We start from the raw sequence: 27,626 nt of genomic DNA on the forward strand, positions 1-27,626 counted from the left end.
GCAAAATGTTTAAGGCTGAAGGTGAGTTTTGGCAGTGATAAATTGAAATGGAGATTGGGGAATTCAGAAATCATAAAGGAATAAATCAAAAGAAAGATTTGACAATGGGGAATTATTGAAATGAGTGTATTACGCATTCTCCTGCTGAGTGGAAGCGTATTTATTAACAGCATCAAAGTCGCAATAGACTTTGTACGTTCGCCCGGTGCCAAAATCCGCTTCCATGCGAATTTCAGTAGTTCCAAAGAACATTCTAAAGAGCGATGCTTGAGTCCTTTGTCGAAACCATATCAATCATTTTTGTTTTCCTTTACCTGACTATATAAGAAATCCGTTCGCCGTGACCGACACCTGGAATCGTAGGGACAGGCACTGTGATGGAGGCGACCTGTTCCAGCCCCTCCTCGTTGACATAACGCGGTACACGATCATTTTCCGTAGCATAGAGCATGATATCGGTGGACGCGACTGTACCGTAATAAACAAACATTTCTTCAGCGATAAAGTGATCAATGGGAAATTCGTCATCTTTCGTCACAAATGGTAAGAATCGAGTAATACAGCGCATGCTACCGTCAGGACGGATCACCCGAGATTCAGGTGGGTCAACCGATTCAACGAATGGCAAACCAGCATTGATTCCGTAGGTTCTTCGAGATACCCGAGAAACGATGACCCGAGGATTGAGTCCGAAAAGGACCGCGCCTCGAACCACGGCCATGGCCGCTCTGGGAGGACACAAAATCTGACCCACGCGCAACTCAAATCGGTCTTGCACGCATTGATACAAGTAATTCGATGACCCGAATCCTCCTACCAGGAAAATACAATCCAATCGGTGATCCGTGATTTGGCGATATTGGCGCTCCATAAGATCCAACTATTTCGTAATAAATTTTTTTTTTTTTTCGCACATGGGTAAATGGCAGAGGAATAAAATTATATAGGTACACAAACGGTACTTACTACTTTCTCTACCACAGGATCAAATACTTGTTTCTGCAATTCACCTGCTCGCAGGATCAGTGTACCTTCGTCCAGGCATTCGTCTTCGGGTGGATCAAGCGACAGGGAAGCAGGAAGATTGAGATAGTGATCTTCCAGACCATCAAATTCTGGCTTAATATTATCAACAAACTGATCCATCATCATATTCATGGCAAGCGGTGGAATTGATTGGTCTCCGAGTTTACGTTGCAGAAACGACTGAAAGTGACGATCGATGAACACGCTTCCGCAGCTTTCGCCCATGCCATGGGTTACTTCTTTCAATCGATCGTTCTTGATCCCGTTCGCGCTCGCGTCGGTGATTTCAAACACAATCAGATCCACGGTGCCACCGCCCGCGTCACAAATCATAATACGATTGCCAGGACGTAAATTGATCTGATCACACATTTTCTCACAGTAGAGTGCGGCCGCTTCAGGTTCGGAAATAAGCACAAGACGATCTTCGGGATCAGTGGCACGAATCAGGTTCGCTTTGAGCGCGGCTTGACGCATGGTATGTTTGGCTCTGTCGGACCACATAGCAGGCACAGTAAGACAATAGCGGAATGTATCTGGATGGTAGTTCTTGGCAAACCCTCGAGTGACATCGTCGAGAACATGCTGATGGAGAGCCCCAAGATAATGAGCAATGGCTTCTACAGGAGATCTAAGCATATCCATGTTATCGTTAACTGATCTGGTCCCAATACCAAATTTATGCAATCCCGTTTCCCCGACCACCATGCCCGCTTTAACTACTTCGCCATTGCATGAAATTCCTGGTATTATAAAATATACGTACATGCCATTTTCAAGGGCCCCTTCCCGTAAATGTTCGTCCAGCGAGAGTTTAAAATTTGACAGTAGAATATTGTGTTCCGTGCTTTGTGGTTTCAGCATGATTTTCTTGGCAGCATGGCCCCACTCCAGCAAGTGTTTTGGATTGCTTCGTTTATATACCGATAGTGTGGGTACTTTGGGATAGTAACTGCCATTCTTATGCGGCCTATTGCTTTGTTACTGACATGTATCTTGTGCCCTGAATCTAAGAAATGATTCTTCGAGCCCATTCTTTACCATTTTTGCACATCATAGATTTCAGGTGTATTGTGGGCGAATGCGTACGATGCTCCAGAGAATGTGGTGCCAAAGTCGTAGGCAATGACTACTTTGTACGGATCGTCCAATGTCATTGAAAGAAAACTAGTGACAATGTTTTTTTTTTTTTTTAAAAAAAAAAGCCAAACAGTTGCTTGTCCTGAATATCGAGAATTCTGCGAAATCTTGGCTTGGCATTCGTCCAAATTTTTCTATCAGAAAAGGGAATTCTTCCTTCCCGACGTTGTCGCCACGTCAATATCATTTGATCGCAAATATTACTCTTTTGATTCTCTAATATTTTCACTGGCAAGTGTTCATTATTTGAACTCAAGTAATAGAAGAAATATTCACAAAAAAAAGAAGTCTGAAACGGGAAAGCCTGCGGGGTGCACGAATAAGAGAGTAGTAAGGTGGCTAATCAATGGATATCCTAGCGATCCGTTAGCTTTCGTTTTATGGAACTTGCAAACATAAATGCTGGCAAAATTAAACTAAGCGTTGCTATTGAATTAGATGTGGCCATGTAGTCATTGAGCTTTTTTCAAAGAAAAAAAAGGCTCTGCCCTCCATGTCAATCAAGCGTCAGCTCTGAAGACCAAAAACTCCAAAACGGAGAGCGCAAAAACATGGAAGAGAGGGCATTATAGCCTACTTAATCTACATAGTTTGCCGTCAATCGATCCCCCCCGCGTGCGCGGCAGAGCAGCTGAAAGCAAGCTGCCACAACCGTAATACGATGCAATTTACCACGTTTTCATTCACCAATAGTGATCCTATATCATTTACAGCTCTTGTGACTTACGAATGGCTAAGCGATAGCCAGTTTATGACATGGTCGGATTCAATGATTTTTTTAATATAAAGGGAGAGATATTTGGTAGTTACATGGAACGAAAATAAAATAAATATACGCTCTATTTCAGAAGGTCAAATGGTATGCGAAACAGAAAATCACGAAATAAAAAAGGAAGATGGAATGGGAAACGAAAGAATATGAAGATAAAACCAAAGAATCATAAAAAAGTAAAAAGGAGATGACAGGGGTTTGCTGGTGGAGGAAAGGAGAATGCACACGTCCAATTAATGATGGTGGACCTTATTACTGCGACTGTTTAGCGTTTTGATACGGTGATGCGGATGATGGTTTTTCAAGTAAATCATTCAACAATTTCTTGTGACCTGGACCGCTAAGATTGCCAAGAGTGTGACAGGTTATCTCGCCAAGCGCTCGTTGCTGGGTGGACGAAAGAGAAGGAGTATTGATCACTTTTTGTATCATGGTGACACCGCGGACTTGATCCGACAAAATTTCGTACAACGTCTTTTCATCCATTAAATTGTTGAGGATCATTTGCTTGGCTTCTTCGTCTTCGTTTTGGGCCAGGAGCTTCAGCAACATTTGGGATCCCAGTTTGTGCGTGCACAATTGCACCAAATGAGGAATACATCTTTCGGCAATTAGACGTAATCGATTCGGAAGGTCAGAGCTCTCCATAAGCCAAGATAGAAGCAATGCACCATTCGCATTAACGGCCAAAGACACCGAGTTTTGAATAAGAGCAGCAGCTACATATTGCTATTTATAATCATCCATATAAGAACCCCATTTCAATCGAGAAAAATCAATTCCCCGTAAACTCACCTGTTGGTGTCGCGTCACAAACTGACTCTCAAGTGTACCGCGCATTGCTCGTGCACCAAATCGTCCATGAGCAATACTGAGCAGTTTTTCAACCATAGCATCGAACACGAATTGATTGTATTTTTCTCCAAGTCGTAAGCAGCATTGTACCACGTAATTACCAAACTGATCAAGTAGGAGGGGAGGAACGTAAGGCTTGAGATATTTGCTCACGAGTTTGAACTAGGGCAAAAAGATGATCGCATAGTTTAGATTACCGTTCGAGGCAAAGACCAGATAAAAGGAACTTACTTGTGCAGGCATTTTAATGGTATCGATGATTTTTTGAGCTGCCCAAGTACCGTTTTTGTGGATACCGATGGCGGCCAAGTGGGGCGCAATACGTTCCAGCATACTAGTTTTGACGTCCTCTGTACATTTTTCGAATAATCGTTGAACGACTGTATTTCCAATATAATCTACGAGTAATATGTTATTCAATGATCCTCTTTTTTTTCCCGGTCTATGGGTACTGAATCACTTACCACTGCTAAGCTGAGCAATTTCCACCATACAATCTTGTGCAATGGCATCCACTTCTTTGCTGCCTTGGTTGAGGGTATCGAGCTTCTTACGGATTTCTCGCAGACGGCCTGCGTCAAACTTGCGGTTGGTGCCCATTTCAGGAACCGGCGGAATCGACTCAAAGTAACTGGAAGTGTTCAGCAGAGCTTTTTTTTTTTTCGAATGCAGAAGGAACAAAAACAGAGGATAATCTGATGAGTCTCCCAAATAAATCATTGACACCAATTGAAGGCACCTTACCGTCAACATAGGTTGTTGCTTCTTCATCAGCGCCCAGTGCCACCATAATGTTCCACAGATCGTTCAACCGGGACATTTCATCGTTTTCGACCGATTCTTTATCTGACACGGACCGTGATTTGGAGCCATTCTCGCTTGTACCCGTTTTGGCAGGAGGCACTTTGGCAAATCCCACACGTACGTTGGTAAATCCTTGAGCGGCAATCTTGTTTTGGAAAAGTGCATCCCTCGCTTCCACGGCACTCTCCACCGTTTCGAAATTGACAAAACCGCAGCTCTTATGAGACAAAACACGCACAGATTCAATGCTACCAAAGGTGGAGAAAATCCGCTGAAGCGTCACCGCTGTCATAGAACTTGGAATATTACCTAGCCCTGCGAACCAAAAAAAAAAAAAAAGAAAAAACAATGATTAGGCGATCTTGCTTGTGCCATACACTATGGTGGATGACCAGTGCAAGGATAACTTACAGAGAGCGCGGGTAGGTTGAAGGGTGTTTGTTTCCGGGACCGCCGCATCGGCTTTACCAAAACCGATACGAACGATGCTGTTACCGACTCTGCCACCCATGCGTCCAAGGACTTCTTCTTTGGCGCGTATAGCATCTTCGACGTGGAAAAAGTTGACAAAGGCACATTCTTTTTCAAGCAGGAGGCGAACACTTTCAATAGGACCGAACATTGAAAATACTTGCGTAAGCACTTCCACCGTAACGGACATGTCAGTATTACCGATCCAAAGGGAACGTGTTGCAGCTTGAGCTAGTGTGCTTGTAGAAGCTGCCATGGAAACAGGGTGTTCGCGAAAGGTAGGTGTCGATTGACTGTAATGCATGTAAGGCTAGTGTATAATGATCTCATTAGTTTTGACTCCCATTATCCATATACATCTCTTGTTTTTTTCTTTTTTCCCTTAATTCCCTTTTTTTTTTTCCTGAAAAAAAAAAAAAAATTGCAATCAAACGGGTTCTTACCTCAGCTGCCGATATCGAGCCGTTGGTGATAGGTTGATCCGGTGCGTCGTTGGAACAGGAATCGGCGTAGGCGGAATTTTGCATCATATTAGCCAATAATTCGGAATCACCCAACGAGAGTGGTAGTTCTGATGGAGGTGATTTGCGCTCCTGATAGTCAAAATTATCGTTTTTCAGGGGTATCAATGTTTGCATCTGCCACAATCCTGAGGGAGGCATGGGACCACGCGCACTTTCCATTCTGCCTAAACTAGAGGATCTAGGCCTATTCTGTTGACGGAAACCATCGAGAGGACTGGCAAAGACTTTGGAAACGGAACTTGCGCGGGATCGAGAAGCGTCGAGGGAAGCTGCTTGCTGCTGCTGCTGCTGCTGCTGTTGCTGCTGCTGTTCTTGCTGATATTTTGCAGCGGCATTAACACTGTAGGACCGACTCCGACTATTGGAGAGGAGTGAACGACTGGGCAAATGAAATTCGGGAGGTGCTTGAGGATGGAACAATGGGGTCTCCGATGATTGTCCGACTGTAGTCCGATCATCGTCTTCTAGACCCAGCGATCGAAGCGTGCGTGCAATGGAAAAATCGTTCTCACTTTGCAGCAACTGTTCGGGGGTGGCCGTCGAAGTTAAGGTTTCGGACCGGTTATTCCAAGAAGCACTGTAAGTGGAACTGTCAAAAGCCAACTGAAGGTTGGGCGGTGGGAAATTGAGGGATCCTGAACGATGTCGGTTGCCAGATGACGATTCCACCGTGGTAGACGTCAACAAGAAAGGCGAATGCATACTTTGCGCTGCATCGCTTTCAGAAAAGTGAGCAAATGATGGCATAGTACCTGCACGAGCACGACGCAACGTAGGTAAAGCGGTATGGGTATTACGCGAAGTAGAGATATCGTGCGCGGTGTGAGTGGATATAGACGAGAAGGATGCAGACGTTTTGGCGTGCGACTGTCTTAGAAAGCCAAGCCCGCTGGCTCCATTTACAGTTGCCTGGTCATTATAATGCATCCCACCACCACTCCCGTCACTTTCTTCAAAGACAATATCTAGATCCCTAAAGACAGATGAGTCAAGTTGAAATGGCGTGAAGAGATAAAAATAAAACACAAGAGACTTGCCTTGTATTAAACGAAGGTCCTGAAACGTGGCGCAAAGGACTACCTTCTTTCATTGAGGGAAGTAAAATGAAAGAAAAGAAGTAAAACGGGAAAAAGAAGAGCAGATAAAAAGATTATATATAAAGTTAGTCAGTACCAACGTTCCTTATTTAAATGAGACGTGCAAGTCCGATAATAGGGGGGCTCAGAAAAAAAAAATATTTCAGGCAGTGTGCGCGTGTGAGCTCGTGTTGCTTCCAAAAACAACACAATATCATTAGGAAATAGGGGGGCCGGCTTTTCTATTCCGTACGGGAGACATCAACTCACAGCAAAAGAAACGACCCCATCTTGACCAAAATCCAAAATAAGCAAAAAGAGCAAAAAAAAAAACTACATTTTCAATAACCGATCATTTACGATCAAAGCCATTTGATTGGTCGAAATAATCCCTATGGTGACGTAAACGGCATGCCTGCGGCGTGAGAACGCCCGTTTTTTTTATTATTTTTTACGCTTGCTGCTAAAAAAGTTCTCTAAACTGTTTGTTGGTGCAAAACATGTTGCTTTGTTATTTTTCATTTTCCTTTTTTTCATAGTGGGGACGGGGGAGCAAGCAGCGAACCGCTCATTCCCCCAAAGCAAAAATTGTGGTCTCGAGACACCCGAAGGTGTTCGCAGCAAGGCCAACCATCGCCGTGCAATGACGGCCAGCCAAACTGTGTACCCGGCCTCCTTGATCACCGGACACACGACCCAGGTAAGTATGAGTTGCAATCGTTCGCTTTGACCTTTCTTTTATAGTTTTGCAGGCCCTCGTTCACAGTCACGAATTTTTGAGGAGCGACCCACATTCTCCAATCATTTTCAAGTGGCTTTTGACTGCCCCCTGAAATTTTCCCATTGAACATGCAATCACAGAACTGTAGAAAGTTCCAAAGTTCCATTTTATTTTTTTCCAAGCCCAGCCCAGCCCCTCCATTACACCATTTTATTCAGAACAGAATCAAGGAGTGCCAAATCCTGAGGTCGGGACAGTCGATGGTCGCCATCTTCCACCACCTTGAGTGTCAACTGAGGGCATTCTATTCGATGATCGACCCATTCCTGAATATGACTTAAAGGGGCATCAGCATCGCATTGTCCGTGAATGAGGTACAGCGGTGCTGGCACGCGGAGTTTAGGTGCCGCGAAAAGCGCAGCTTTAGAGTCAAGCAAAAAGCGAACAGGGATAGCATAATAGCCTTCGGCCGCGTAGGTGGAGGGACGTTTCCAGATGTAATCTCTATCGTCACGATACTGTGCGGGAACTTCTTGCAGCCATCGCTCTGTAAAGTTGAGCCCACCGCCAATGCCGATAATTGATTGAATGCGCGGTTGCAATCGTATACCAAGTAATAAAGCAATCCATAATCCCATGCTGGCACCCACCAGCACCAGTTTGTCTTTGGTCGTAAATTGCTGCAATATGTCATAACCGTCTTCACTCCACTGTTGCACAGAGGAGCCATTAAGCGCGTGATCCCATGTTATGAATCCACAGCCGTGGCGCCTCGCCCAGTTGTACACGTGATGACTTTTGCTGGAAACTTGGAACTCGGAACGAAATCCAGGAATAAAACATAGAGTAGGCTTTTCCGCAATGGCTGGCGCCTGGTAGGCCATGGCGACTGTATTTGCACGTGTCTTGAACTGTCGTATCAGTTGTGTTGGGATCCCCATGTTTAATAAAAAAAAAGCAACTGTGGTTTTGATCAAAGACCCAAAGGAAAAAAGAAAGCCAAAAATTTCTGAAAAATCCCCCTTCTTTGCACTGGCTATATTCACTCGGTGTGATTTTGGCCATGAACAACAATGCAGTAGATCATCTGTCACGACGTAATGATTATGAGGCACAACTCAAAAAGCAAGCGGCAGCCAATGCGCTTCAACAATACTCCCTTTTAGCCCTGCATTCGTTGAAAGATGACGAGGTATGAATGTCACCAAGAACCTAATCTCAGTCTGTGTAAGCTCATGCGATGGTGTGATTCTTTTCACTTTTAGTCACCGGCAAAGACACGATTAAAAATGATGCGGTAAAAGCGACTTTTTTTTTTCTTTTCAGAGTTATTATCCTGTGAAGCTGACCGTCATTTTAGCATCATGACAGATTTGCCAGCACCACTTACCCAGCAAGCAAAACTGAAACGATCCATGTCCCAGCGAACACCACGATGACAACAGCCATTGATAATAGGAATATAACAGGCATCCACATTTACGAATCATTTAGCGCACAGGACGAATACATTGTTTTTGTATTGTTTATTGTTATTTTTTTTTAGTAAAAGAAACCGAGGATTTTACCACCGGCGTGCTTTCTACGGGCTTCTTCGTGATCCATGATACCAGCAGAGGTGGTCATGACCAAGTAGCCGAACTGACGAGAAGGTAACAAGTTGGAGGTCCACTTCTCAAGTTCAGAAACCTTGATGTTGAAGCGGGGAGAGATAACACCACACTTGTTAAGACGGCCATTGAGCTGGATAACAATCTTGCCAGAGCGATGGTCATCCACTTCTTCAAATTCACCGATATAACCTAGAAATTAAAAATAATGAGATGGTTTGTCCCACAAGTTTACACCGTAGCATCATGGTTAGAGCGTCACGGCAGAGAAAAATCACGCGTGGAAAAAAATAATAATCTTCCGCAGATTTAAAAATCCAAAGTCGTGAAGGAAGGCAACTTTGAATCAGTTATACTACGGGGGCAGTACACATGATACATTCTCCAAGCCGACGCAAATAACCATGGACACCAAACGTATCAGAAAAAAAAGGCAACTGAATAAACTTACCATGCTTCTGCATGACGGACAAGAATTTCACAATGACCTTGGAAGAAGGACGAATAAGCACTTGACGCTTGCCACGCTTTTCGGCATTGTTGATGTTGTTCAAGCAGTCGTTCAAAACGGAAACTCTGACCATGGTGATCTATGTAGCACGAGCAAAAAAGAAAGAAAAAAAAACCAACCTTGGTTAGCCAGCATGCTTAAATGAGTGTCGCCCCAACATCACGTCGCACATCGAAGGGCGATTCATAAAAGCCATAACGCTGCTAGTCTCAAGCAAGTGGCCATACACACACCATATGGCTTTGCAAGTGACATGAATAGATGGATGGATGGGTTCCATGAATGGATGTAATTAAACAATTACCTGTTGGATGTATGGGAAGAAATAAAAAAAGTGATAGAGAGAGAGAAAGAGAGAAGGATCACTTTTTTGATTCATTTGTCGGGCAGCTTGGAACCGAGCGCTTGATTTCACAAGCCACATTTTTTCATTTTCCTTGGACGTTTCCCGGCACAAAAGAAAAAAAAATTCCCAATAGATTTTTTTATTCCCTCCAGTTTTTCGTCTTCTCCTTTCATAAGTTCCTACAACAGTCATGGGCAAGATCATTAAGAAAGGAGTCAAGGGTGCTGCCTCCAACTATATCACTCGTCAGCAGGCTTTGAACAAGCTTCAGGTCTCGCTTGCCGATTTTAGGTAAATACTTTTAGATCTGTCACATTGTCGGATCTGACCCATTCAAAACCGATCAACCTTTGGGTGATAAACTTACACATGTTTTTTTTTTTTTGCCAATGTCCTTTAGACGTTTATGTATTCTGAAAGGAATCTATCCTCGTGAACCCAAAAATAAGAAGAAGGCCAACAAGGGATCCACTGCCCCAGTCACCTTTTACTATGCCAAGGATATCCAGTACTTGATGCACGAACCTCTCATTGCCAAATTCCGTGAATACAAAACATTTGCGAGAAGATTGAACAAAGTCTTGCACAAGGGTGAATACAGCATTGCCCGAACCTTGGAAAAGAATAAGCCTTTGTTCACCTTGGATCACATTGTCAAAGAGAGGTAAGATCTTTGGGACATTGTAGAATGAACGGGGGGAATCGGACATTCAGCTGAGCAATCCATGGTTCTTTGTTTCTTTAGATACCCTTCGTTTATCGATGCTCTTCGTGATCTCGATGACGCATTGTCTATGCTTTTCCTTTTCTCGAAAATGCCCGCCGATAACAAAATCAAGGCTCAAGCTGTGAAGGACTGTCAACAACTGATTGCCGAATTCCAGATGTACGTCATGAAATCAAAGAGCTTGCGCAAGGTCTTCTTCTCGATCAAGGGTATCTACTATCAAGCCGAAATCAAGGGACAAACCATCACTTGGATCGTTCCCTATCAATTTGCGCAAACGGTAATGTGTGAAACTTTGGGATTTTTCTTTCAAATCAAGTATTAAACAAAATACGATGGCGTACAACATAGGTTCCTACCGATGTGGATTTCCGTGTGATGCTGACCTTTTTGGACTTTTATCGTACACTTGTCGGTTTCGTGAATTTCCGCTTGTTCAACGAACTTAACATGACCTATCCTCCCAAGATTGAAGATGGTGCAACATTCAACTTGGATGAAGCCATTTCTGCATCGACTGCTACTAATACTGCTGTGGATGCCGATGAAGCCGATACTGGACTCGACGAATTCAAACCCGTGAATGACGACGAAGAGGAGGATGAGAACACAGTGACTTTGCGCAAGATCCAGGAAGCCAGTAACGAGACCAATGTATTGCAGACTTTGTTCAGCAATTGCAAATTCTTCTTATCGCGTGAAACCCCACGATATGCCTTGGAATTCATGATCCGTTCCTGTGGCGGTCAAGTCAGCTGGGATCCTACGGTCGGTGCCAATCCTCCTTACCCCGAAACTGACGAAACCATTACCCATCAAATCTGTGATCGACCTGCAGTGAGCAACCGTGTTTTGTCCCGAGCGTATATTCAACCACAGTGGATTGCCGACTGTATCAATGCTCGCCGAATTCTTCGCGAAAAGTTATACGAGCCTGGTAAAATCCTTCCTCCTCATTTGAGTCCCTTCGTGGAAGCTAAGGAAGGCGAATACGTGCCCGGTGCGGTGGAGGAAGAAAGTGAGGAAGAAGCTGAACAAGTATCAGAGGACAAGGAAAATGAAAACGAGGAAGCGGAACCAGAGGCGACCGCTGAAACCGTTGCCAAAGCAGAAGGAACAGAAGAGGATGAATATGAAGCACAACTCAAGGCGGAAGCCGAAGGTGTGACATTCTCAGAATACAGCGAAGCTGATGCCGCCAAGGCAGCCAACAAACCTGCGTCAAAGAAGAAGCGAACAGCTGCCGATATCGAAGAAGAGGAAAGAAAGGAAATGGCTCACGTAATGATGACCAACAAGCAGAGAAAGCTGTACAAGAAGATGCAGTACGGCAAACAGAAGAAGGAAGAAGAGGTAAACATTTTATTTTTTTATTTTGTTCGCGTGGGACTGGAAGCAATTTTTTTTTTTTTTTTTTTTTTTTTTTTTTTTTGCTGGGCTGGATCACTCACTATTTGATCCTTTTTATCATTCTTTAGGTCGCCAAACTGGAGCGCAAGAAGAAAGCATTGAAATCCAAGAAATAGACATAGAACAAAAACCTCCAAAAAAAGAAAAAACTCAACATTTTTATCGATTTCCCTTAGCATTTTTACAACCACTTATTTTCAATAACAGATACAATGAAGCATCCATTGATCGTATCCTTTCCTAAATTTCTTGATTCACGATTGGATCTTTTTTTACTATTATTATCAAATACGTCCAACACCTGAGCACGTTCGAAAAGGGCATAAGAATGCGGCGGAAACGTCATTGCAGAGGATAGAAAAGCGATGGCATTGACAATTCAGGTTGCAGCAGTTACCGCTTGTGAACTGTACCCCCTTTTGCCTATTTTCTTTTTTTTTATATGAGCAAAAACCTTGGAATATCAATCACTATAAAAAAGTACCTCTGTTGATCTAATGCTGCCAACGTAGTTCCTCATTGCCACTCGCGTTTGCGATCCACATTTGATGAATGAAGCCACGGGCCGTCTCCCTCAGCTGGAACGAATAACCAATAGGCCACTTTGACGTTACTGAGGCAAGTGGCCTGGTCAAGAATGAGCTACGGCGGGCAGAAAACGTGAATCAGAAGGACAGTTGTTGGTTTTAATTTTTGACAAGAAGAGTTTAATGTACGTCTTTATTGAATATAGAACAGATGAACGACAGATGAACGACAAACAAATTAAAAAGGTCTATCCTATTGTATGTTTTTCTAGGTTAAGCTAGTCATCATTTTGTTTTTCATTTATCTGCCTTTTTTCGGCCGGCCCATTTTCTTGGCTTAACAGGTTGCTTTTCAATCGTTTTGGGCATCAAATGAAAATGACCGTACTGTGAATGAGGGGAAATCATAAACTGGGCGGGATATCGCGATTAGGGAAATGGAGTCTCAAATGCGGAGTCGTCAAATATATCTGGCGATGTTTCACTGTGTGACATAGATGACAAGTCCAGGGGAAGGGTCAATGCGGGTTTTAAGGAGTTGCTTAGTGACGCCTTTTATTTGTCAAGGCAAATTGTAACAATTCCCAAAGGTCGTTTGGTTTATAAACGCTGATCATAAGCATCTCAAGCAATATAGACTGGTGTTCCTGAGAGAGAAGTGTCACTCACTGAGATCCAAAGCGGGGTAAAACGAGAATGTTACAGACTACATGGATCTGGAATCGTGATTCATGGCAATTATTACAAAACTCAAGTTCACAGCACTTACTTAGCTTGCAGTGGGCTTGGAAGGCATTCAAAGACGTCTGTCGTTTTTTACGTGACTGCTGTTGACGCAATCCCGCGTTGTTGATATAAACGCGCAATCCAGCTGAGGCAAGTCTTCCTCATTATTTATTTACCATGTCCCAGTTTAAATCCGTAAGTAAAGCGATAAGGTCATTGCCATACTTTTATACTAATGTTTCTTCTAGAGAAAGCGCAACTCGTCATCCTCAACAAAATAACGATCCCATGCAAGTGGATAAAGAAGAAGAACTTCTTGACTGGATGGATTGCAATTAAGCATCCATCCAGGGACGTCCATCCAGTCACAAACCAAATAACAAGAATCAAGAACAAGGTAATTGCAAACTTTTCCTATGGCAAAGGAATAGCCATATGAAAATCTTGAATCATAGATCGAACCGATCGAAAGCCTTTGCGCTGGAGTCCCGTCTTCCACCACAGAGCTTCCGTTCAATCTTGCTCTGTGGTGGATCTGCAGCCAACAATTTGGCAGCAAAACCATACGTACGATAGTAGGTCGCATTGTATTCAAACTGGTAAGTATTCTATTGATTGCAGCGTAATGCCGTCTCCTTGCTTACGTGTTTCTGTTTAACCTCTTGTAGGCATAGCGACCTTACAAAAAAAAAAGGCTGATAGGAGGACAAGATACCTCCTATCAGTCATCCGAACCACAGTCAAGAAGCTTCTTGTGATGAAGCACCCTTCTTCCAACCGCGAGGCATACCAGGATACAGCGGCCTTTTTTTTCTTCTTTCTTCTTTTTCCTTTTGTTTTATTCTTTTACTGACGGGATCCCAACATGGTAGGCAAAAAAAAAAAGTAAAAAAAAGAAAAGGGGCAAAAAAAAGAAGGAAAAAAGAAGGAAAAAAAAAAGAAAAAAAAGGAAAAAAAAAGAGGGTGCATACTGGGCTTAGTAGTCGCCGCGATCCCTGTTACGCGACCGATACATTTACGCGGGTTCTCGTTGTGCGGATCTCGCCGAGCGAGTTTCTCCATGCCAAATTCCAGTGCGCGATTCCGATCCATTTTGCATGAGACATGACACGATCCAAGGCACTCATGATATGTCAGAAAAAGTAAGTATCGGAATCAATGTCAAGGAAAGAATGCTTGTGGCAGATTGACTAACTAGGACGAGAACTTTTTATGTAGAAATGCTTGGTTTCGGCCAAGCATGCGTCCATTGAGCCCCGCTCCCCGGTGAACCTTGATCGTGTGCATGTCAAAAAGAAGATACGCCAGGTGAGCGTCTGCAATAATGGAGAATCGTATGCAATACAGGCTGTAAGAGGGAACGGGAGCAAGGTGGGTGATGTACGGCGAGTTCGCCGGCGTAGTAAATGAGGGAAGTGGGCTGGGATCGTAGGCGGTGGCGAACGGTTCGATGTGCACCCTATGGAGACAACCCCCGCCCCAATGCCTAAGATCCCGTCAAATTCACATAATTTATTTGATCTGCTTTTTTTTTTTTCAACATGTATCAAGTTAATGCTTTTCTATTCATTCATTTAAATTATTTCATCGCCATTTTCTCAATCTCCCTCATATGTTATGTTACCATAATCCATCTTCCATGTAAATATTTTTTCATCAATTCTCACAACACTTGTATCTCGCATACAGTATACGTTATCCTATCTAATCACCTTGCGAATAATCCTCAATGCCGTCAATAAACTGTATCCTCCTCGCTGTTCATCAATTAATGACCATTTGGATTATAAATATTTGCGTCTTGTTTGCCATGGCTTCAGTTGTTGGCTATCAATGGGTTACCATTGATGACGGAATAAGATCAGTCAATGAAAAAGTCAACTTTCACATCGATAAAGCTGACACCCCCTCCATAAAAACACTCGTAAATAGTGGATCTCGTGAAGAAGAGGAACACGCACTGTTTAACTATTTACAGTAATCGAGAAAGCGTTGTAGCATAATTATTTGTATTTACAATCTATTCAATTGCTTTTCGTCAATGAAACGAGTATGACTTTGCAATGTTGATATGCTATGTGCTAACGAGACATCCAGCTTCCTTTTGAAACGATAAACCACACTCTGGACACGGTATACTGTATGTGAGTGATCGAGCCCAGTAGGTAACATTTTCTACTGCATGATTTCACTGACTGTTCGTTTGATAGCATTGTCCATGGCCTCATCGAAAAAAGTACGAATACCCAACTGAGTGTCATTGCTATCGTGCACACCTGGGAGCAACTCTTCGTGCGGTGTGAAACTAATTTTTCGAATATGGATTATATGTTTAGCGTGACCGTCACCGACGACAACAACACAGTTGGATCTGATCCATGCCTTGTAGTTTGGACAAATCGTTGTATGCTTTCGAAAGTGAGAAAAACAAATGAGGGACATTGAACAATCAAAAATGCAAACTATTATCCCTTTTATCTGTGTACGTCAAGGGCTCGTTAAAGCTGTGCACCAGATGTAACTAAGCAGAAAAGAGGCGTGACAGGAAACCTTGTATGAAGAATTAATGATACGTCAGAAAAGAAGAAAAAGCGGCTGGGTCGTCACTGTTGATGAATTTTTGTTTTTAGCAGATCTGTCACTCCTACCACATTCCCTACAAGACAAAATGCTCTCATCGAATCTTTATATTTCTCGCTTGCCAAATTGCGGAATGGTGCGGCATGGTGTGGAATAGGGAGACACGGACGCCGCACTAATGGCGTGTAACTATAGCGTCGAACGTCCTGCAGTCTTTGAATGGAAGGCCGTTAGCGTTTTTACCCAAGTATTGGAAAGCATAAAATATAAAGCCGGGTTTGGTGGTTCTGCATTGATAATTTGTTTTGAAACCATTTGCGACGCGACATCAATTTTGGCTGATTTGTTTGAACATTGTATTACGTTCCAAAAACGGATAGAACGCTGACATCAAAGGGTTGTGCGCACTTTTGTGGCGAAATTTTACCCTTTTTCTTTTCATAATTTCACCTTTTCTCTCTTTTAACTATTGTGCAATCCATTGTCTCCTAAAGTGTTTTATTACTCATGCTTATAAAACGCAGAACCAAGATATCTGACCCGCGCAAGAAACATTCAACACTTCATGACAATGAGCTCAAGAGGAGATCCAGATCAGCATTGGGCCCTGACACCATTATGGAACAACCAGAAGATATTATGGCTGACTGTATTATATTCCGTCAAGACCACCCACCCTTTTGGAAACGTAAACGGTTCCATTTCATTATCGGGCTGACTGTAGGTCTTTTGGCCACTTATGGCGCCTCAACAACTCCGACCGCACAAATTCATCTGAACGATCTGCAAGCCTATCTCGCACTGCAACTTGCCGACCTCGATATCGCAAGCATCATTCCTGCTACCGATATAGTTGATGAGCTGTTCGGTAATGTGACCAATTTCTTTACACCGGCACCATCCACGGACACACCTTTCATGCCCGCTTTAGCAGCCAAGTAAGTTTTCCCCTTGAACAATGAAAAAATGCAGGTCACAGCAGTGTTAATATTCATGCCGATTTGGCTTTTTCTCGCGGAATCAGGGAGGAATTGGGTCTGAAGCCGCATTTTCCAGTGGTGCTTTTGCCAGGCATTGTGACATCCGGATTGGAAAGTTGGGGGACATCGGAAAAGTCGAGAAAGTATTTTCGAAAACGCATGTGGGGAACGACAAGTAAGGCGGAGGAAATGATAACGTATCCTTCAACAAGAAAACACAGTACTGACACATGTATGGATTTATTTGGCGTGTCAAATAGCAATGTTTCGGTCTGTCTTGTTGGACAAAGAAAGTTGGACCCAGCATATGCGACTCGATCCTGTCACAGGTTTGGACCCACCTGGCATCAAAGTACGAGCAGCTCAAGGTAATAAAAAGTCTTCTTCTGAAGAAAAAAATGGAATGATCGATCGGTTGACGTAATACGTGGCATTGTAGGAATGGATGCAGCCGATTATTTTGTTACAGGGTAAGTATTGCCGATTCCATTTATATTTTTGTTGCTGTGGCATAAAAAAAAAACCAGATGATACCCCGCTGGATCTAGACGTTCATCTGATATGATCCAAATATGCATTTACAGGTTCTGGGTGTGGGCCAAAGTGATTGAAAATTTAGCCGCCATTGGGTATGACAGCAACGACATGCATCTTGCCAGTTACGACTGGCGATTATCATTTTATAATCTCGAAGTACGCGACAAATTTTTCACCAAGTTAAAATCGCTTATTGAAACGTCCAAGTTGCAAGATGGACGAAAGTCAGTCATTGTGGCTCATTCCATGGGTAGGCCAGTGAAACCAACGCTAGTTCGTGCAGCCATTGCGTATTTACATGTGAAAATTTTTGGTGCACAATAGGATCGGTGTTATTTCCCTATTTCCTCAAATGGGCTGAAAGCCCCGAAGGTGGAAAGGGGGGACCCCATTGGACAGAAAACCACATTGAAGCCTTTGTTAACATTGCTGGGCCCATGGTTGGGGTACCGAAAGCACTCACTGCATTATTATCAGGTAATTTGGAAGGATAAAAAAAAATCAAAAATACGACAATGAGTCAACATTGACGCTTGGCATATCGATGATAGGGGAATCGCGTGACACCATGGCCATAGGAAGCTTTGGCGCTTACTTGCTGGAAAAATTCTTTTCGCGGCGAGAACGTGCGATGCTAATGAGAACGTGGGCAGGCAGTTCATCGATTCTACCCAAAGGTGGTGACCTTATTTGGGGGACCACGGAGGATGCGCCGGATGACGAAAATCATGCCAACCAGTATTCGTTTGGCAACATGCTGTCATTTACCAAACCTGCCAACACCCCCAAATCCGACGATGAAAATCGCACGGTGCGAGCGGTGGAAAATATTAAGGATGCCATTACTCGTCAATACACTGTAGATTCCTCCATCGATCTACTTTTACGCAGTTCGCCCAAAGAATACAACGACCTTATCCGAAGCAACTACTCACTAGGAGCGATTACGTCGAAAAAGGAACTGGATCGAGTGAAAAATGATCGAAGCAAATGGTCCAACCCGTTGGAGTCCGCGCTACCTATAGGTAAATGATGATGCAAAATACGCACGTAAATCGTTTGAGCAGTACTGAATTTATGCCGCAACCAAAAACAGCGCCAAACATGAAAATATTTTGCTTATACGGAGTTGGCCTGAATACTGAACGAAGCTATTACTATGCTAAAACGGATGATCCGGAAGTGACGTGTTATCCTGGCAATGATACCGACTGTATCGATAAGGATGCTGGAAGGCGAAACGAAACAGGGATAAATCCATCGGACGAAGCCACAGAAAATGTAGCCGACGTGCTTTCCGACAAACTATCCCTTGACGACGATAAAGTGCCACCTTCCAATTTGGTAAGGGTGCACCATCAAAAGGACGTAATGGCAAATGAAAGACTCACTCACTCGATGTGACAGTACATAGACGGTGCGGTTCATGACCCCATTCGAGGAGTTGAAACAGGGGTGCGTTTCTCCGATGGGTACGTTACAATGTAAATAGAAAATGTTCCCAATAATGTGACAGCTGACCATTGCGTATGTGATGACACAGAGATGGCACGGTTCCTGTATTATCATTAGGCTACATGTGTACACCCTCCGGAGGATGGAGAAAGCACGCTGATCTATATAACCCAGGACGCAGTCCCGTCTTACTCAAAGAGTATCGACATGAGCAAAGCGACAGCAAGCTGGACGTTCGTGGCGGAAGCAAAGCAGGGGACCATGTTGATATTCTGGGAAATTGGGAAATGACGGTAAGTGATTTTTAATGAAGATAATGAACCACATGTGACATTATTCTGACAGATGGAATGATAGCTGGATATCTTGAAAATTGTGTCAAATCAAGGTGACAATGTAACCGAACGAATTTTGTCAAACATTGAAGAATACGCCAAACGGGTTCCTCTTCAACCCACCAATTAGACAACCCACTCATTTATACTAATTGTACATACGGATAACCTTGTGCTGCTCATTAGCGACTACTGTAAACATTAAGCCTAAAAAAAAGCCATGGCGTGAATCATATAAATCCTACATGGAGACTGTCGTTCTTTGTCTGATTTTCTTCCTTTCGGGAAAAAGAGAAGCTTAATCTGCAGCATTCTGTTGATAAAAGCCAGTGTCCTGTGACTGTAGTATGCAAGGGTATACAGTATGTGATGCATGCCGATACAGAGACTATGAATACCATAAAATGACCTTGATTTGTCTCTGAGATCAGTATGACTTTTTTTTAACAAGTTTGCGGTGATATGCCAATGTTCAAATGTTGATCAACCGAGTTTCAACTTTTATTCTTCACCGAGTGGGTCGTTGGCAAAATCTATTTTTAGAAAAAGTCTTATGTAGAGGATGGACTCCTGATATGTTCTGCATATCACACACGGGCTGCAGCGAACAGTCACTCATGTTTGGCACCGCGGTTCCTCGGATGGACGGCTTCCATTATTCCTTTGTTAACAAATGGTTTGAAAGAGTAACTGTGTAGTTGATCCTTTCCGCCTGGCACGTATGCAAGCCTGCATCCTGTATCCACAAAGGAAAAACAATGCACACCAGCTGCAGTGAGCAAGGTTGTTTGTGATTTTGACAACAACTATACCGCTTATATTTTGAATATGGGAGTCCAGTGATTGGGAAATTCTGGCGGGCTGCAATGTGTACATGCGCTTAAACATTCACAAGATTGTTATAGTTCTTTTTTCAAGGAAAACCTCGTACATTCAGAAGCTTACATATCATTTTTTTATGTGATTATTTTGTCAACTTCCATTTTCGCAGACTGTTTTGGGTGTTGACCAAACATCGAGCAGAGACGAAAAAGAATGTTTTTTCTTTTTAATAGACATTCAATACTGGACAAGTAAGTCTAAACACAACTGCAAGGCGCAAGGAAAAAAAAAAGAAGTTGGATTTATAAATGTCGCAGCTTTTTTAATGTCGATCTGCTGAGTCATCTGTGTTTGTGAGTGGGGAAATGAATTATCGGTATTTTTTCGTCCAACAGTAAGGAAACGGTCTTGCTAGTTGTAATGATTTCTATTGGGGGGAAAAGGGATTTTCATGATTATTGAAAGAAGGAAAAGGATCAACCTGCGAATAGGAATTAAAAAAAAAAAAGCAGCAACGGGAAGCTGAATGATCAAAAAGGAAAAAGAAAAAAAAAGGAAAAAAGTCAAAAAATTTACAATCGCATTCGAGCTGAGTTTGTGATCCTTTTTCTTTCCGGTTTCCCTTCCTCCATCCAAAGTCAAGCGACCATGACCAAGCCTGAAACGATCAGTCTCAATACCAGCCTTTCCTCAAAGACCCCTTCCGGTTTTCCTTATACAATCGGACCCATCACCCCACCATCCACCCCACTCATGTCCTCACAGTCCTTACGTCCATCCGTTACGCGCTCCATATCGATTCGTGAAAATGTCCAAGTCATGGTACGCTGTCGTCCACCTTCATCGAAAGAACAAGACGCTGCGGACGAACCTTGCTGGATTTTACGACCGGAACATCGAACCGTTGAACTCGCACAAAGTACTTCAAGCACCTCACAGCGAATATTCGAATACGGTAAGGATTGTATTCCATAAGAATATAAAAAAAAAAGAGTGCACGAGACCAGGAGAAAAAAAAAAAAAAAAAAGAAATCCCCATCTTGGGACAGACAGAACTGAACGAGTGTAACCAGACAATGTCATTGGCGGAGTTGACAACCAATCCATATATAATGCGGGAATTCATGATCTTGTAAAGTAAGTTATGGATGAATTCTATCACGCCGATTCCCCAGATTCGGAAGCTGATAAGATTTTGCTTTTTTCAAAGATCAACTATGGCCGGCTACAATGGTAAAAAATAAAGCTAGAAAAAAAAATAATCTCGGCCACTAGCCGAAAAAGATAAAAAAGTCCTATGGGTGGCCTCGATTTTAAACTTCCGAATTTTTTTTTTGAAACCTAGGAACGGTCTTTGCTTATGGCCAAACAGCGAGTGGCAAAACCTATGTAAGTTCTTGTCAAATTCATAGGCTCTTCATGACTAATCTTTTATTGTATTTAGACCATGGTAAATATGACTATTTTTTTTTTTCGTGCTTAGCGGCTTATTGATCCACTGGTATATTTTGGTGTGTTTCTTCATCGTTCTTTAGATGGGTAAGCTTCTCACTTTCGATCCCCGTGTAACGTTTCACCGGAAGAAAACGCCAATGTCTAAAATCTTGTTCCTCTAGGCACCAAATCAATGCCTGGTGTCATTCCACGAGCGATCGATGATATATTTGCATGTATTGAAGAGGTAAAATTTGACACTTTGATAATAACATTATGCATTGCTTGTTGACCCTTGTTACACCATTGACAAAAAAAGCATGCTGGTCGAGAGTTTTTATTGCGAGTTTCGTACCTGGAAATCTATAACGAACAGATTCGAGATTTACTACGGGTCGACGGCCCCAACCCTGTTGTTCACGAAGATAAAAAGGTAATCGTATGACTGTGCCACACATTCATTTTCATGTTATTCATTTACAATCATTAATTTTCCTGGACATTAGAGAGGTGTGTTTGTTTCAAACCTCAAGGAAGAAGTTGTATCTAGTGCTGAGCAAGTGATGCATATTATCAAGGTTGGCGAATGTATGTATGCTCTCATATTCTTCTATTCTTCAATGTCCATACTGACGAAATCGCTTCAATTGCGTGACAGCCAATCGACATGTTAGCGCCACAGACTATAATGCCCGAAGTAGCCGATCACATACCATTTTTCAAATGGTAATTTTAACTTTAGCCTTCGGAGAAAAATCTTCACACTCACGGAACATAATCCATGGTATATAGGTCATTGAAAGCCGACCCAAGAACGCCTTGGATCCTGATCATAATTCCGTACGAATATCACAACTGGTAAGCTGAAATTCAGTCAATACATGTTCGAAAATGACCAGCATGCTCATGGTGGTTTAGAATCTCATTGATTTAGCGGGTTCCGAGAAAGTTACTTCCGATAATCAGCGTCGTAAAGAAGGCGCTTATATCAACAAAAGGTCTTATTTCTGTCTCTTTTTTTCTTTTTTTTTTTTTTTATCCGATCACCATAGCACAATACTGATTCCCATGTGCACTATGCTCATTACCGTTTGCAGTTTGCTGACGCTCGGCAACGTTATCTCAAAGCTTACTAGCGCGCAAGGGTAAGGTTGATCAATGTCAATTTTGCTGAAGCTTCTATTGCTCACGCTCGAGTTATTATTTTTTATTTTTTTCATGCTACGGATTTAGAGTCACTCATATTCCTTATCGAAACTCCAAACTCACACGAATCTTACAAACGGCATTATCAGGCAATGCACGCATCTGTGTCATCTGCACAATTAATCCAGCACTACAGCAAAAGGACGAAACATTCAATACGCTGAGATTCGCTCAGAGAGCAAAAATGATCAGAACAGCCGCCAAACTGACCAAGGTAAATCAAAATCATTGACCCTATGGAAGAGAGCATCGTCATGCTGACAGGAAAATTTCTTATTACAGATCGATTCACATTCACAATTGCAAAACTACTTGGAGCAAATTGCTGAACTGCAACACAAGATGCAGGTGAAAGATGAGGTAAGCCCATCGGTGTGTAATTATTGTGTTTTTTTCGTTATAAACACTAAAATCCAATCATTCATGTTCTCCAGCAAGAAGCAGAAACACGTCAACGGTACTTTATTTCTGAATTTTCACGGCGAAGATATTTTATAATTGACACATTTTCTTCTTTTTATTCTTGGCATAGATTAAACCATTTACTGAGTGTTATTTTGACGAGTTCACAAGACACATTCTCACCCATGAGCTCGGTAAGTGTGTGATTTGATGAATTATTTTGGCTCGTAAACGTTTGTATCTAAGCGTTGAATCGTCCTTATTTACATAGGCACACTCTTCTCCATCAGACAGTATGATTTTGGATCAGATCAATATGCGCGACGTGGTGGCGCGATGTGAAGAAGGCCTTTCAGCTCAACTAGCGAGCCATGAGCAAGAAAAGCTAAGCCTAAAGGCGGAATTGGATGGATACCAACAAGAAGTGACTGCTTTACAACAGGAACACGAGCAACTGCGACAAGCCATGGCTAAGAATGATGAACAGCTGGAATACATGATGGTGTGTATTGATACGCACAAGGAAAATTACCACGAAGCATGTCAGCGGATCCAGCAACTGGAAGAAACGATTAAAGCTCAGAAGAAAGAGCTCTTGTCAAAGAATGAGGAGATTGAAAAGTGCGAACGATTCATGGACTACTTGCGGCACGGGGTCGTGAACAAAATCAAGCTCATTGCGCAGGAACACAAGCAAGTCAACGTTCGAGTGAGCGCGGCACTTAAAAACAAGCATACCCAGCTAAACGATTTGCGGGATATGATGATGAACCAAAAAGACATCATTTTGCAGTACGAAAGAACGATGGACGAACTGCAAGATTGGAAGCTCAAATCTGAAACTTGTTTAAACCAAAAAGATCATTTGATTGAGGAGTTACGCAACGATGTCATGAAGACCAGTTCAAGCACCAAAGATCAACTCGTAACTATGGAGCAACGATGGAAAGAATCTCTGCGAGAGAAGAAAGAAGAAATGGCCGGTTTGATGACTGAACTACAGACTGCCAATGCCAAAATCCAAACACAAGAACAAAGCATGGATACACTGCAGGAAGAGCTTCGTAAGAAATCGGAAGCATTGACCATGGTGCAACAGAAACTGAAAGAATATCAAGACAATGCACCCAGCGCCACCGAGATCAAGGAACTACAGTCCCTTCAAGATGCCACCGGAGACCAGCTGAAGCACGCTCATACACAGCTGCAAATTTACGAGACAAAAATCAAGACCCAGCAGGCCCGCATGATCATTCTGGAACATGAGCTAGCTTTAATGAAGGAAAATGACCGAGAACTCACTAATTTGCGACAGTCGATTTCCTCGTTGAAGCATGATCAAGCGAAATCCACTACGGAGCTCGCCAAAAGGGATGCTCATATAAAAGATTTGCAAGCTAGTATTTGTGCGCTGAAATCCGAACTCTCTTTACGCCCTGGAGGAGTGGATAAAGCCATCGAAACCGAGATTCCGGTCATGCAATCTTTATACCCCAAGCGTATGCTAGACCTGTCATGCCAAACTACTACCGAACAATGTCCCCGCATGATCGATAAAGACGATGACGATCATTATGCCTACACCGAAAATGATTTTCATTTTGTAAACAATCATCCATTCCCTCCCTCGTTGAATATTGATACAACTACGATTATGTATTCGCCCGCATCCATGACTTCATCCCACATCAGAATTCCCGCATTTGCTCACTATACTAACATCATGGTGTTGGCCGCCATCTTTTATATGTTCATGTAATATCGCATCGTCCGACAGTATATATTTTTCCACACAGATTAGCGACAGCTTATATGAACGTATACGAAAAAACAACAAAACTCAGCAAAAAAAGACAGAAAAAGTCATCTTTATTTTCCTAAAAATAAAATAAAAAAGAATGCAAACATTTTTCATCCCATGCAAAGAATGATTGAGTTCATCGTTCACTGTGCAGACTTTCAATGGAAGGGATCAAGACTTATATACTAGGTGCATGGACAAGTAAATGTTTCTTTTCAATCAGGCTCATGTTCCAAGCATGTAGTCAATCTGCCAAACTAAAATACAAGAGGCATGATGAATGATGCTATGAAGCGATTTATTACTGTTTCCTATGCTATACAGTCCGATTTAGAAGGTTTTTTTTTCTTCTCTAAAACAATTTTATACATGATATGAGTCTATTTTTTGCTTGAAAATGGTACGGAAAATCCAGAAAGTAAAAGACGGCCGTCCGTGTTGGTGTAGGCGGTGGTGTTGAAGACGACATCAAAACCGGTCATCTTGGGGTAAACGTCAAAAGAGCCTTCGATTTCAGGGAAAAGAGCAAGTGCGGAAGGAGGGAAACCAATAGCAATGTTGCCATTACCATCGCCAGAGGTAATGGGCAAACCAGGCCATTCTCTCAAACGTGGCAACACAATTTCCACCAATTTATCCATAAACTGATACATCTCTTCTCCACGAAGTGTCACCTTGACACCAATAGGCATGCCCTCACTAACCAAGATTTTGTATAGATGAATATCAAGATTCCCTCCGCCATCGCAACAGTCATCTCCCCAATGAACTTACCGTAATTTCCAGTTGGCGACCGAGGTTTTGGCGTACACTACTTCAGGGCGAGTGGCTGTGATACTCTGAAGTGCCATGAATGCAGAGAGTAGGTTGCCCTTGTTACCGATAGCATCCTTGACCATGGTATGCAATGTAATCTTATCGAGACGTGGGATAGTGCTAGGCGATTTGGGAGGTTGGATAGGTTTGACAGGTTTGCCACCTTTGCGAGTACGGGTGACAGCTGGAGCGGCTTCCTTGGATCGAGGTGTTTCCGAAGCTTCAGTGGCTGCCAAAGCTTTATCAATTTGAGCCTGAATATCAGGATACTTGGATGTGCAAGGAGAAACACGGGCATGGTCGTAACCGAGGACCATCAAATCTTCGGCAAGCACATTGTTATAGTATTCCTTCAATCGCAAAAGACCATGCGACGACGAAGCGTGCTGTGTCGTGCTAAAAGATCGTAACAGTATCCCTGAGGATCGTACTTGCCGGATCGACGTTCGCAGCAAGGAAGCCATTGGACGAAAAAAAAAGGGCGGGACGGTGGAGAATGAACGATGGCACAAAGGGGACGTCAAGGAACCAGACTTACGACAAGCATTTTGTTTACCCCCGTCACAAAAACCAAACAAATCGTCACAGCCCTCTGATTGGCCAAGGCATTGGCCGACCCTTGGATTGAATCTCAGAAACTGCCAAAACCACCCTCCCAAACACTGTAGACCCCATCTTGAAAAGCGATTGTTGTATTGATGTGTGCATTGAATTTTACACAAATATTACTACAGCTAAAAGCGTATTGTTTTGAGAGAATTATTTGATGAGAAAACTTCTGTCCTAGTGTGCCTAGATGAACAAATTCAACAAAGCGAACAGTGCACCGATTCCGCCTGTGCCTTTTTCCAGGTCTAAAAGGTACTTATTTTCATAACTATAATTTGAATATCATCAATGATACTGTAATTGATAGATTTACTTTTTCAGCCAAGTGCGTGAATCTTCAGCGATAAATTAATGGATCATTGACACAACTTGTAAGCAATGCATACCAGCACGTATGCTTGTGTCAGCAGTTGCTGGCTTTATTTGGGTATATTGATACATGTGGAAATATCGTGCTTACATCTTTGTTGAAAATGACATAAAACAGTGCAATAGCTATTATATATCATCCAACTTCCAGGTCCTGAAGAAATATGAAATGAGAAAATATGAAATGAGAGACAAAAGTAAATCAATGATCGGTGTCATTTTTCAGGAGCCTCCATCGGTTCTTAAAATTCGCGCGTATTAATGTTCCAACTGAATTTTCAATCGAACATCAGCTCATTCTGTGATCCAACACACCACCTGTTGTCGAAATAATCAACCTATTCCAATACAGAGCCAGGCAACCGAAAAGATCATACAATCCGCTCGCCCGCCTGGTAATTTGGATTTGTAACAATACTGCATTATATACTTATTTATTAAAATATCAATATTCTTAAAGGTATAAGAAATGTCTTTGAAACACATGAGCCAATGGGTCTCGGCTTTATGCCGGGGGCACAGCACCATAGCCCTGACCAGGAGGAGGAGCCGTATAGCCACCGCCAGCGACGTACGGGGTTTGTTGTTCTCGTTTCTTGATCATGACATAGAAAGCGTGCAAATGGCCTATTTAGATGCAACAAAAAGGTCAGATAAATGTCCACACCTGTTACTCAAACAAAAAAGACACTTTACCTGGAAGATAACCGAGGATGGTCAAACAACTATGTGGTGTTGATTGTGGGCGAAATATTGAATAAGAGAGATCAAAAACCGAAGAAGAACAGCAAATCTCCAACTTACATATTGATCCAGAAATCAGCGGTGCATCCTTTCATGAGGAATACGCCGAGAGGAGGCAACAAGATGATGATGAAAATAAGACAACAATCGCCAACCATGGTTTAAAGAGTAAAAAGTGTAATCAAAAAGATGGAGAACAAAGAAAAACAGAGAAAGAGAGAAAATCTCGTCTCTTTTGAAACCTGCAAAATTCTGACCCAAAACCTAAATAAGGCACATCCGTGGATGAT

The 27,626-nt window shown here is 42.6% G+C and overlaps 10 protein-coding genes across 10 annotated transcripts; 3 read left to right on the top strand and 7 right to left on the bottom strand.

The window, feature by feature from the left end:
• Window positions 1-129: 129 nt before the first annotated feature.
• On the bottom strand, window positions 130-2,183 carry BYT42DRAFT_610659 (uncharacterized protein; the record flags this gene model as incomplete). The annotated part of the gene is made up of 5 exons (XM_051571414.1): window positions 130-253; window positions 315-880; window positions 967-1,657; window positions 1,793-1,996; window positions 2,068-2,183. 5 exons carry the CDS (start codon window positions 2,181-2,183, stop codon window positions 130-132), a joined length of 1,701 nt encoding a protein of 566 aa, XP_051427365.1.
• Window positions 2,184-3,190: 1,007 nt separating this feature from the next.
• On the bottom strand, window positions 3,191-6,519 carry BYT42DRAFT_490344 (armadillo-type protein; the record flags this gene model as incomplete). The annotated part of the gene is made up of 7 exons (XM_051563996.1): window positions 3,191-3,667; window positions 3,734-3,955; window positions 4,025-4,191; window positions 4,258-4,443; window positions 4,538-4,912; window positions 5,009-5,378; window positions 5,512-6,519. The coding sequence occupies 7 exons, from the start codon at window positions 6,517-6,519 to the stop codon at window positions 3,191-3,193; spliced, it is 2,805 nt and encodes a 934-aa protein (XP_051427366.1).
• A 1,070-nt stretch (window positions 6,520-7,589) lies between these two features.
• Window positions 7,590-8,806, bottom strand: BYT42DRAFT_542981 (Alpha/Beta hydrolase protein; the record flags this gene model as incomplete). Its single annotated transcript, XM_051565648.1, has 2 exons — window positions 7,590-8,300; window positions 8,780-8,806. 2 exons carry the CDS (start codon window positions 8,804-8,806, stop codon window positions 7,590-7,592), a joined length of 738 nt encoding a protein of 245 aa, XP_051427367.1.
• A 125-nt stretch (window positions 8,807-8,931) lies between these two features.
• Window positions 8,932-9,583, bottom strand: BYT42DRAFT_489177 (40S ribosomal protein S22-A; the record flags this gene model as incomplete). Its single annotated transcript, XM_051563918.1, has 2 exons — window positions 8,932-9,191; window positions 9,451-9,583. The coding sequence occupies 2 exons, from the start codon at window positions 9,581-9,583 to the stop codon at window positions 8,932-8,934; spliced, it is 393 nt and encodes a 130-aa protein (XP_051427368.1).
• Window positions 9,584-9,961: 378 nt separating this feature from the next.
• Window positions 9,962-12,278, top strand: BYT42DRAFT_556832 (Pescadillo N-terminus-domain-containing protein). Its single transcript, XM_051566823.1, has 5 exons — window positions 9,962-10,147; window positions 10,257-10,520; window positions 10,602-10,863; window positions 10,935-11,936; window positions 12,062-12,278. Exons 1-5 carry the CDS (start codon window positions 10,047-10,049, stop codon window positions 12,107-12,109), a joined length of 1,677 nt encoding a protein of 558 aa, XP_051427369.1. The 5' UTR covers window positions 9,962-10,046; the 3' UTR covers window positions 12,110-12,278.
• Window positions 12,279-13,406: 1,128 nt separating this feature from the next.
• On the bottom strand, window positions 13,407-14,138 carry BYT42DRAFT_556834 (uncharacterized protein). Its single transcript, XM_051566824.1, has 3 exons — window positions 13,915-14,138; window positions 13,702-13,845; window positions 13,407-13,643 (listed from the first exon to the last, which is right to left on the bottom strand). Exons 2-3 carry the CDS (start codon window positions 13,830-13,832, stop codon window positions 13,460-13,462), a joined length of 315 nt encoding a protein of 104 aa, XP_051427370.1. The 5' UTR covers window positions 13,833-13,845; window positions 13,915-14,138; the 3' UTR covers window positions 13,407-13,459.
• A 2,041-nt stretch (window positions 14,139-16,179) lies between these two features.
• BYT42DRAFT_556840 (Lecithin:cholesterol acyltransferase-domain-containing protein) lies at window positions 16,180-19,643 on the top strand. Its single transcript, XM_051566825.1, has 11 exons — window positions 16,180-16,764; window positions 16,851-16,981; window positions 17,067-17,174; window positions 17,246-17,276; window positions 17,391-17,593; window positions 17,668-17,820; window positions 17,895-18,368; window positions 18,440-18,687; window positions 18,751-18,815; window positions 18,887-19,091; window positions 19,156-19,643. The coding sequence occupies exons 1-11, from the start codon at window positions 16,334-16,336 to the stop codon at window positions 19,261-19,263; spliced, it is 2,157 nt and encodes a 718-aa protein (XP_051427371.1). The 5' UTR covers window positions 16,180-16,333; the 3' UTR covers window positions 19,264-19,643.
• Window positions 19,644-20,553: 910 nt separating this feature from the next.
• On the top strand, window positions 20,554-24,918 carry BYT42DRAFT_556846 (P-loop containing nucleoside triphosphate hydrolase protein). Its single transcript, XM_051566826.1, has 17 exons — window positions 20,554-20,910; window positions 21,029-21,092; window positions 21,166-21,188; window positions 21,301-21,344; window positions 21,400-21,415; window positions 21,572-21,636; window positions 21,709-21,822; window positions 21,896-21,977; window positions 22,048-22,115; window positions 22,182-22,247; window positions 22,308-22,387; window positions 22,487-22,534; window positions 22,623-22,809; window positions 22,878-22,955; window positions 23,030-23,052; window positions 23,128-23,191; window positions 23,269-24,918. Exons 1-17 carry the CDS (start codon window positions 20,604-20,606, stop codon window positions 24,754-24,756), a joined length of 2,817 nt encoding a protein of 938 aa, XP_051427372.1. The 5' UTR covers window positions 20,554-20,603; the 3' UTR covers window positions 24,757-24,918.
• A 14-nt stretch (window positions 24,919-24,932) lies between these two features.
• On the bottom strand, window positions 24,933-26,167 carry BYT42DRAFT_556847 (ribosomal protein L5 domain-containing protein). The gene is made up of 2 exons (XM_051566827.1): window positions 25,573-26,167; window positions 24,933-25,497 (listed from the first exon to the last, which is right to left on the bottom strand). The coding sequence occupies exons 1-2, from the start codon at window positions 26,076-26,078 to the stop codon at window positions 25,179-25,181; spliced, it is 825 nt and encodes a 274-aa protein (XP_051427373.1). The 5' UTR covers window positions 26,079-26,167; the 3' UTR covers window positions 24,933-25,178.
• Window positions 26,168-27,009: 842 nt separating this feature from the next.
• Window positions 27,010-27,561, bottom strand: BYT42DRAFT_556849 (uncharacterized protein). The gene is made up of 3 exons (XM_051566828.1): window positions 27,397-27,561; window positions 27,289-27,317; window positions 27,010-27,219 (listed from the first exon to the last, which is right to left on the bottom strand). The coding sequence occupies exons 1-3, from the start codon at window positions 27,492-27,494 to the stop codon at window positions 27,098-27,100; spliced, it is 249 nt and encodes an 82-aa protein (XP_051427374.1). The 5' UTR covers window positions 27,495-27,561; the 3' UTR covers window positions 27,010-27,097.
• Window positions 27,562-27,626: the final 65 nt, after the last annotated feature.

This window comes from Radiomyces spectabilis (genome assembly GCF_025331425.1).
Source record: "Radiomyces spectabilis strain NRRL 2753 chromosome Unknown BYT42scaffold_2, whole genome shotgun sequence".
Taxonomy (NCBI): Eukaryota; Fungi; Mucoromycota; class Mucoromycetes; order Mucorales; family Radiomycetaceae; genus Radiomyces; species Radiomyces spectabilis.

Bases quoted from the DNA above. Each gene is read 5' to 3' on its own strand.
- BYT42DRAFT_556849 (XM_051566828.1), bottom strand. From the start codon at position 27,494: ATGGTTGGCGATTGTTGTCTTATTTTCATCATCATCTTGTTGCCTCCT. The intron at 27,318-27,396 runs GTAAGTTGGAGA...AACACCACATAG, and splicing joins GCTGATTTCTGGATCAATAT to TTGTTTGACCATCCTCGGTT. The intron at 27,220-27,288 runs GTAAAGTGTCTT...GCATCTAAATAG, and splicing joins CATCCTCGGTTATCTTCCAG to GCCATTTGCACGCTTTCTAT.
- BYT42DRAFT_556832 (XM_051566823.1), top strand. From the start codon at position 10,047: ATGGGCAAGATCATTAAGAAAGGAGTCAAGGGTGCTGCCTCCAACTAT. The intron at 10,148-10,256 runs GTAAATACTTTT...AATGTCCTTTAG, and splicing joins GTCTCGCTTGCCGATTTTAG to ACGTTTATGTATTCTGAAAG. The intron at 11,937-12,061 runs GTAAACATTTTA...ATCATTCTTTAG, and splicing joins AACAGAAGAAGGAAGAAGAG to GTCGCCAAACTGGAGCGCAA.
- BYT42DRAFT_556840 (XM_051566825.1), top strand. From the start codon at position 16,334: ATGCTTATAAAACGCAGAACCAAGATATCTGACCCGCGCAAGAAACAT. The intron at 17,594-17,667 runs GTAGGCCAGTGA...GGTGCACAATAG, and splicing joins CATTGTGGCTCATTCCATGG to GATCGGTGTTATTTCCCTAT. The intron at 18,816-18,886 runs GTACGTTACAAT...GTGATGACACAG, and splicing joins GGGGTGCGTTTCTCCGATGG to AGATGGCACGGTTCCTGTAT.
- BYT42DRAFT_556847 (XM_051566827.1), bottom strand. From the start codon at position 26,078: ATGGCTTCCTTGCTGCGAACGTCGATCCGGCAAGTACGATCCTCAGGG. The intron at 25,498-25,572 runs GTAAGTTCATTG...AATCTTGGTTAG, and splicing joins GTCGCCAACTGGAAATTACG to TGAGGGCATGCCTATTGGTG.
- BYT42DRAFT_556846 (XM_051566826.1), top strand. From the start codon at position 20,604: ATGACCAAGCCTGAAACGATCAGTCTCAATACCAGCCTTTCCTCAAAG. The intron at 21,637-21,708 runs GTAAAATTTGAC...TGACAAAAAAAG, and splicing joins TATTTGCATGTATTGAAGAG to CATGCTGGTCGAGAGTTTTT. The intron at 22,810-22,877 runs GTAAATCAAAAT...TTCTTATTACAG, and splicing joins CAGCCGCCAAACTGACCAAG to ATCGATTCACATTCACAATT.
- BYT42DRAFT_556834 (XM_051566824.1), bottom strand. From the start codon at position 13,832: ATGCGACCTACTATCGTACGTATGGTTTTGCTGCCAAATTGTTGGCTG. The intron at 13,644-13,701 runs CTATGATTCAAG...GTTTGCAATTAC, and splicing joins AGGCTTTCGATCGGTTCGAT to CTTGTTCTTGATTCTTGTTA.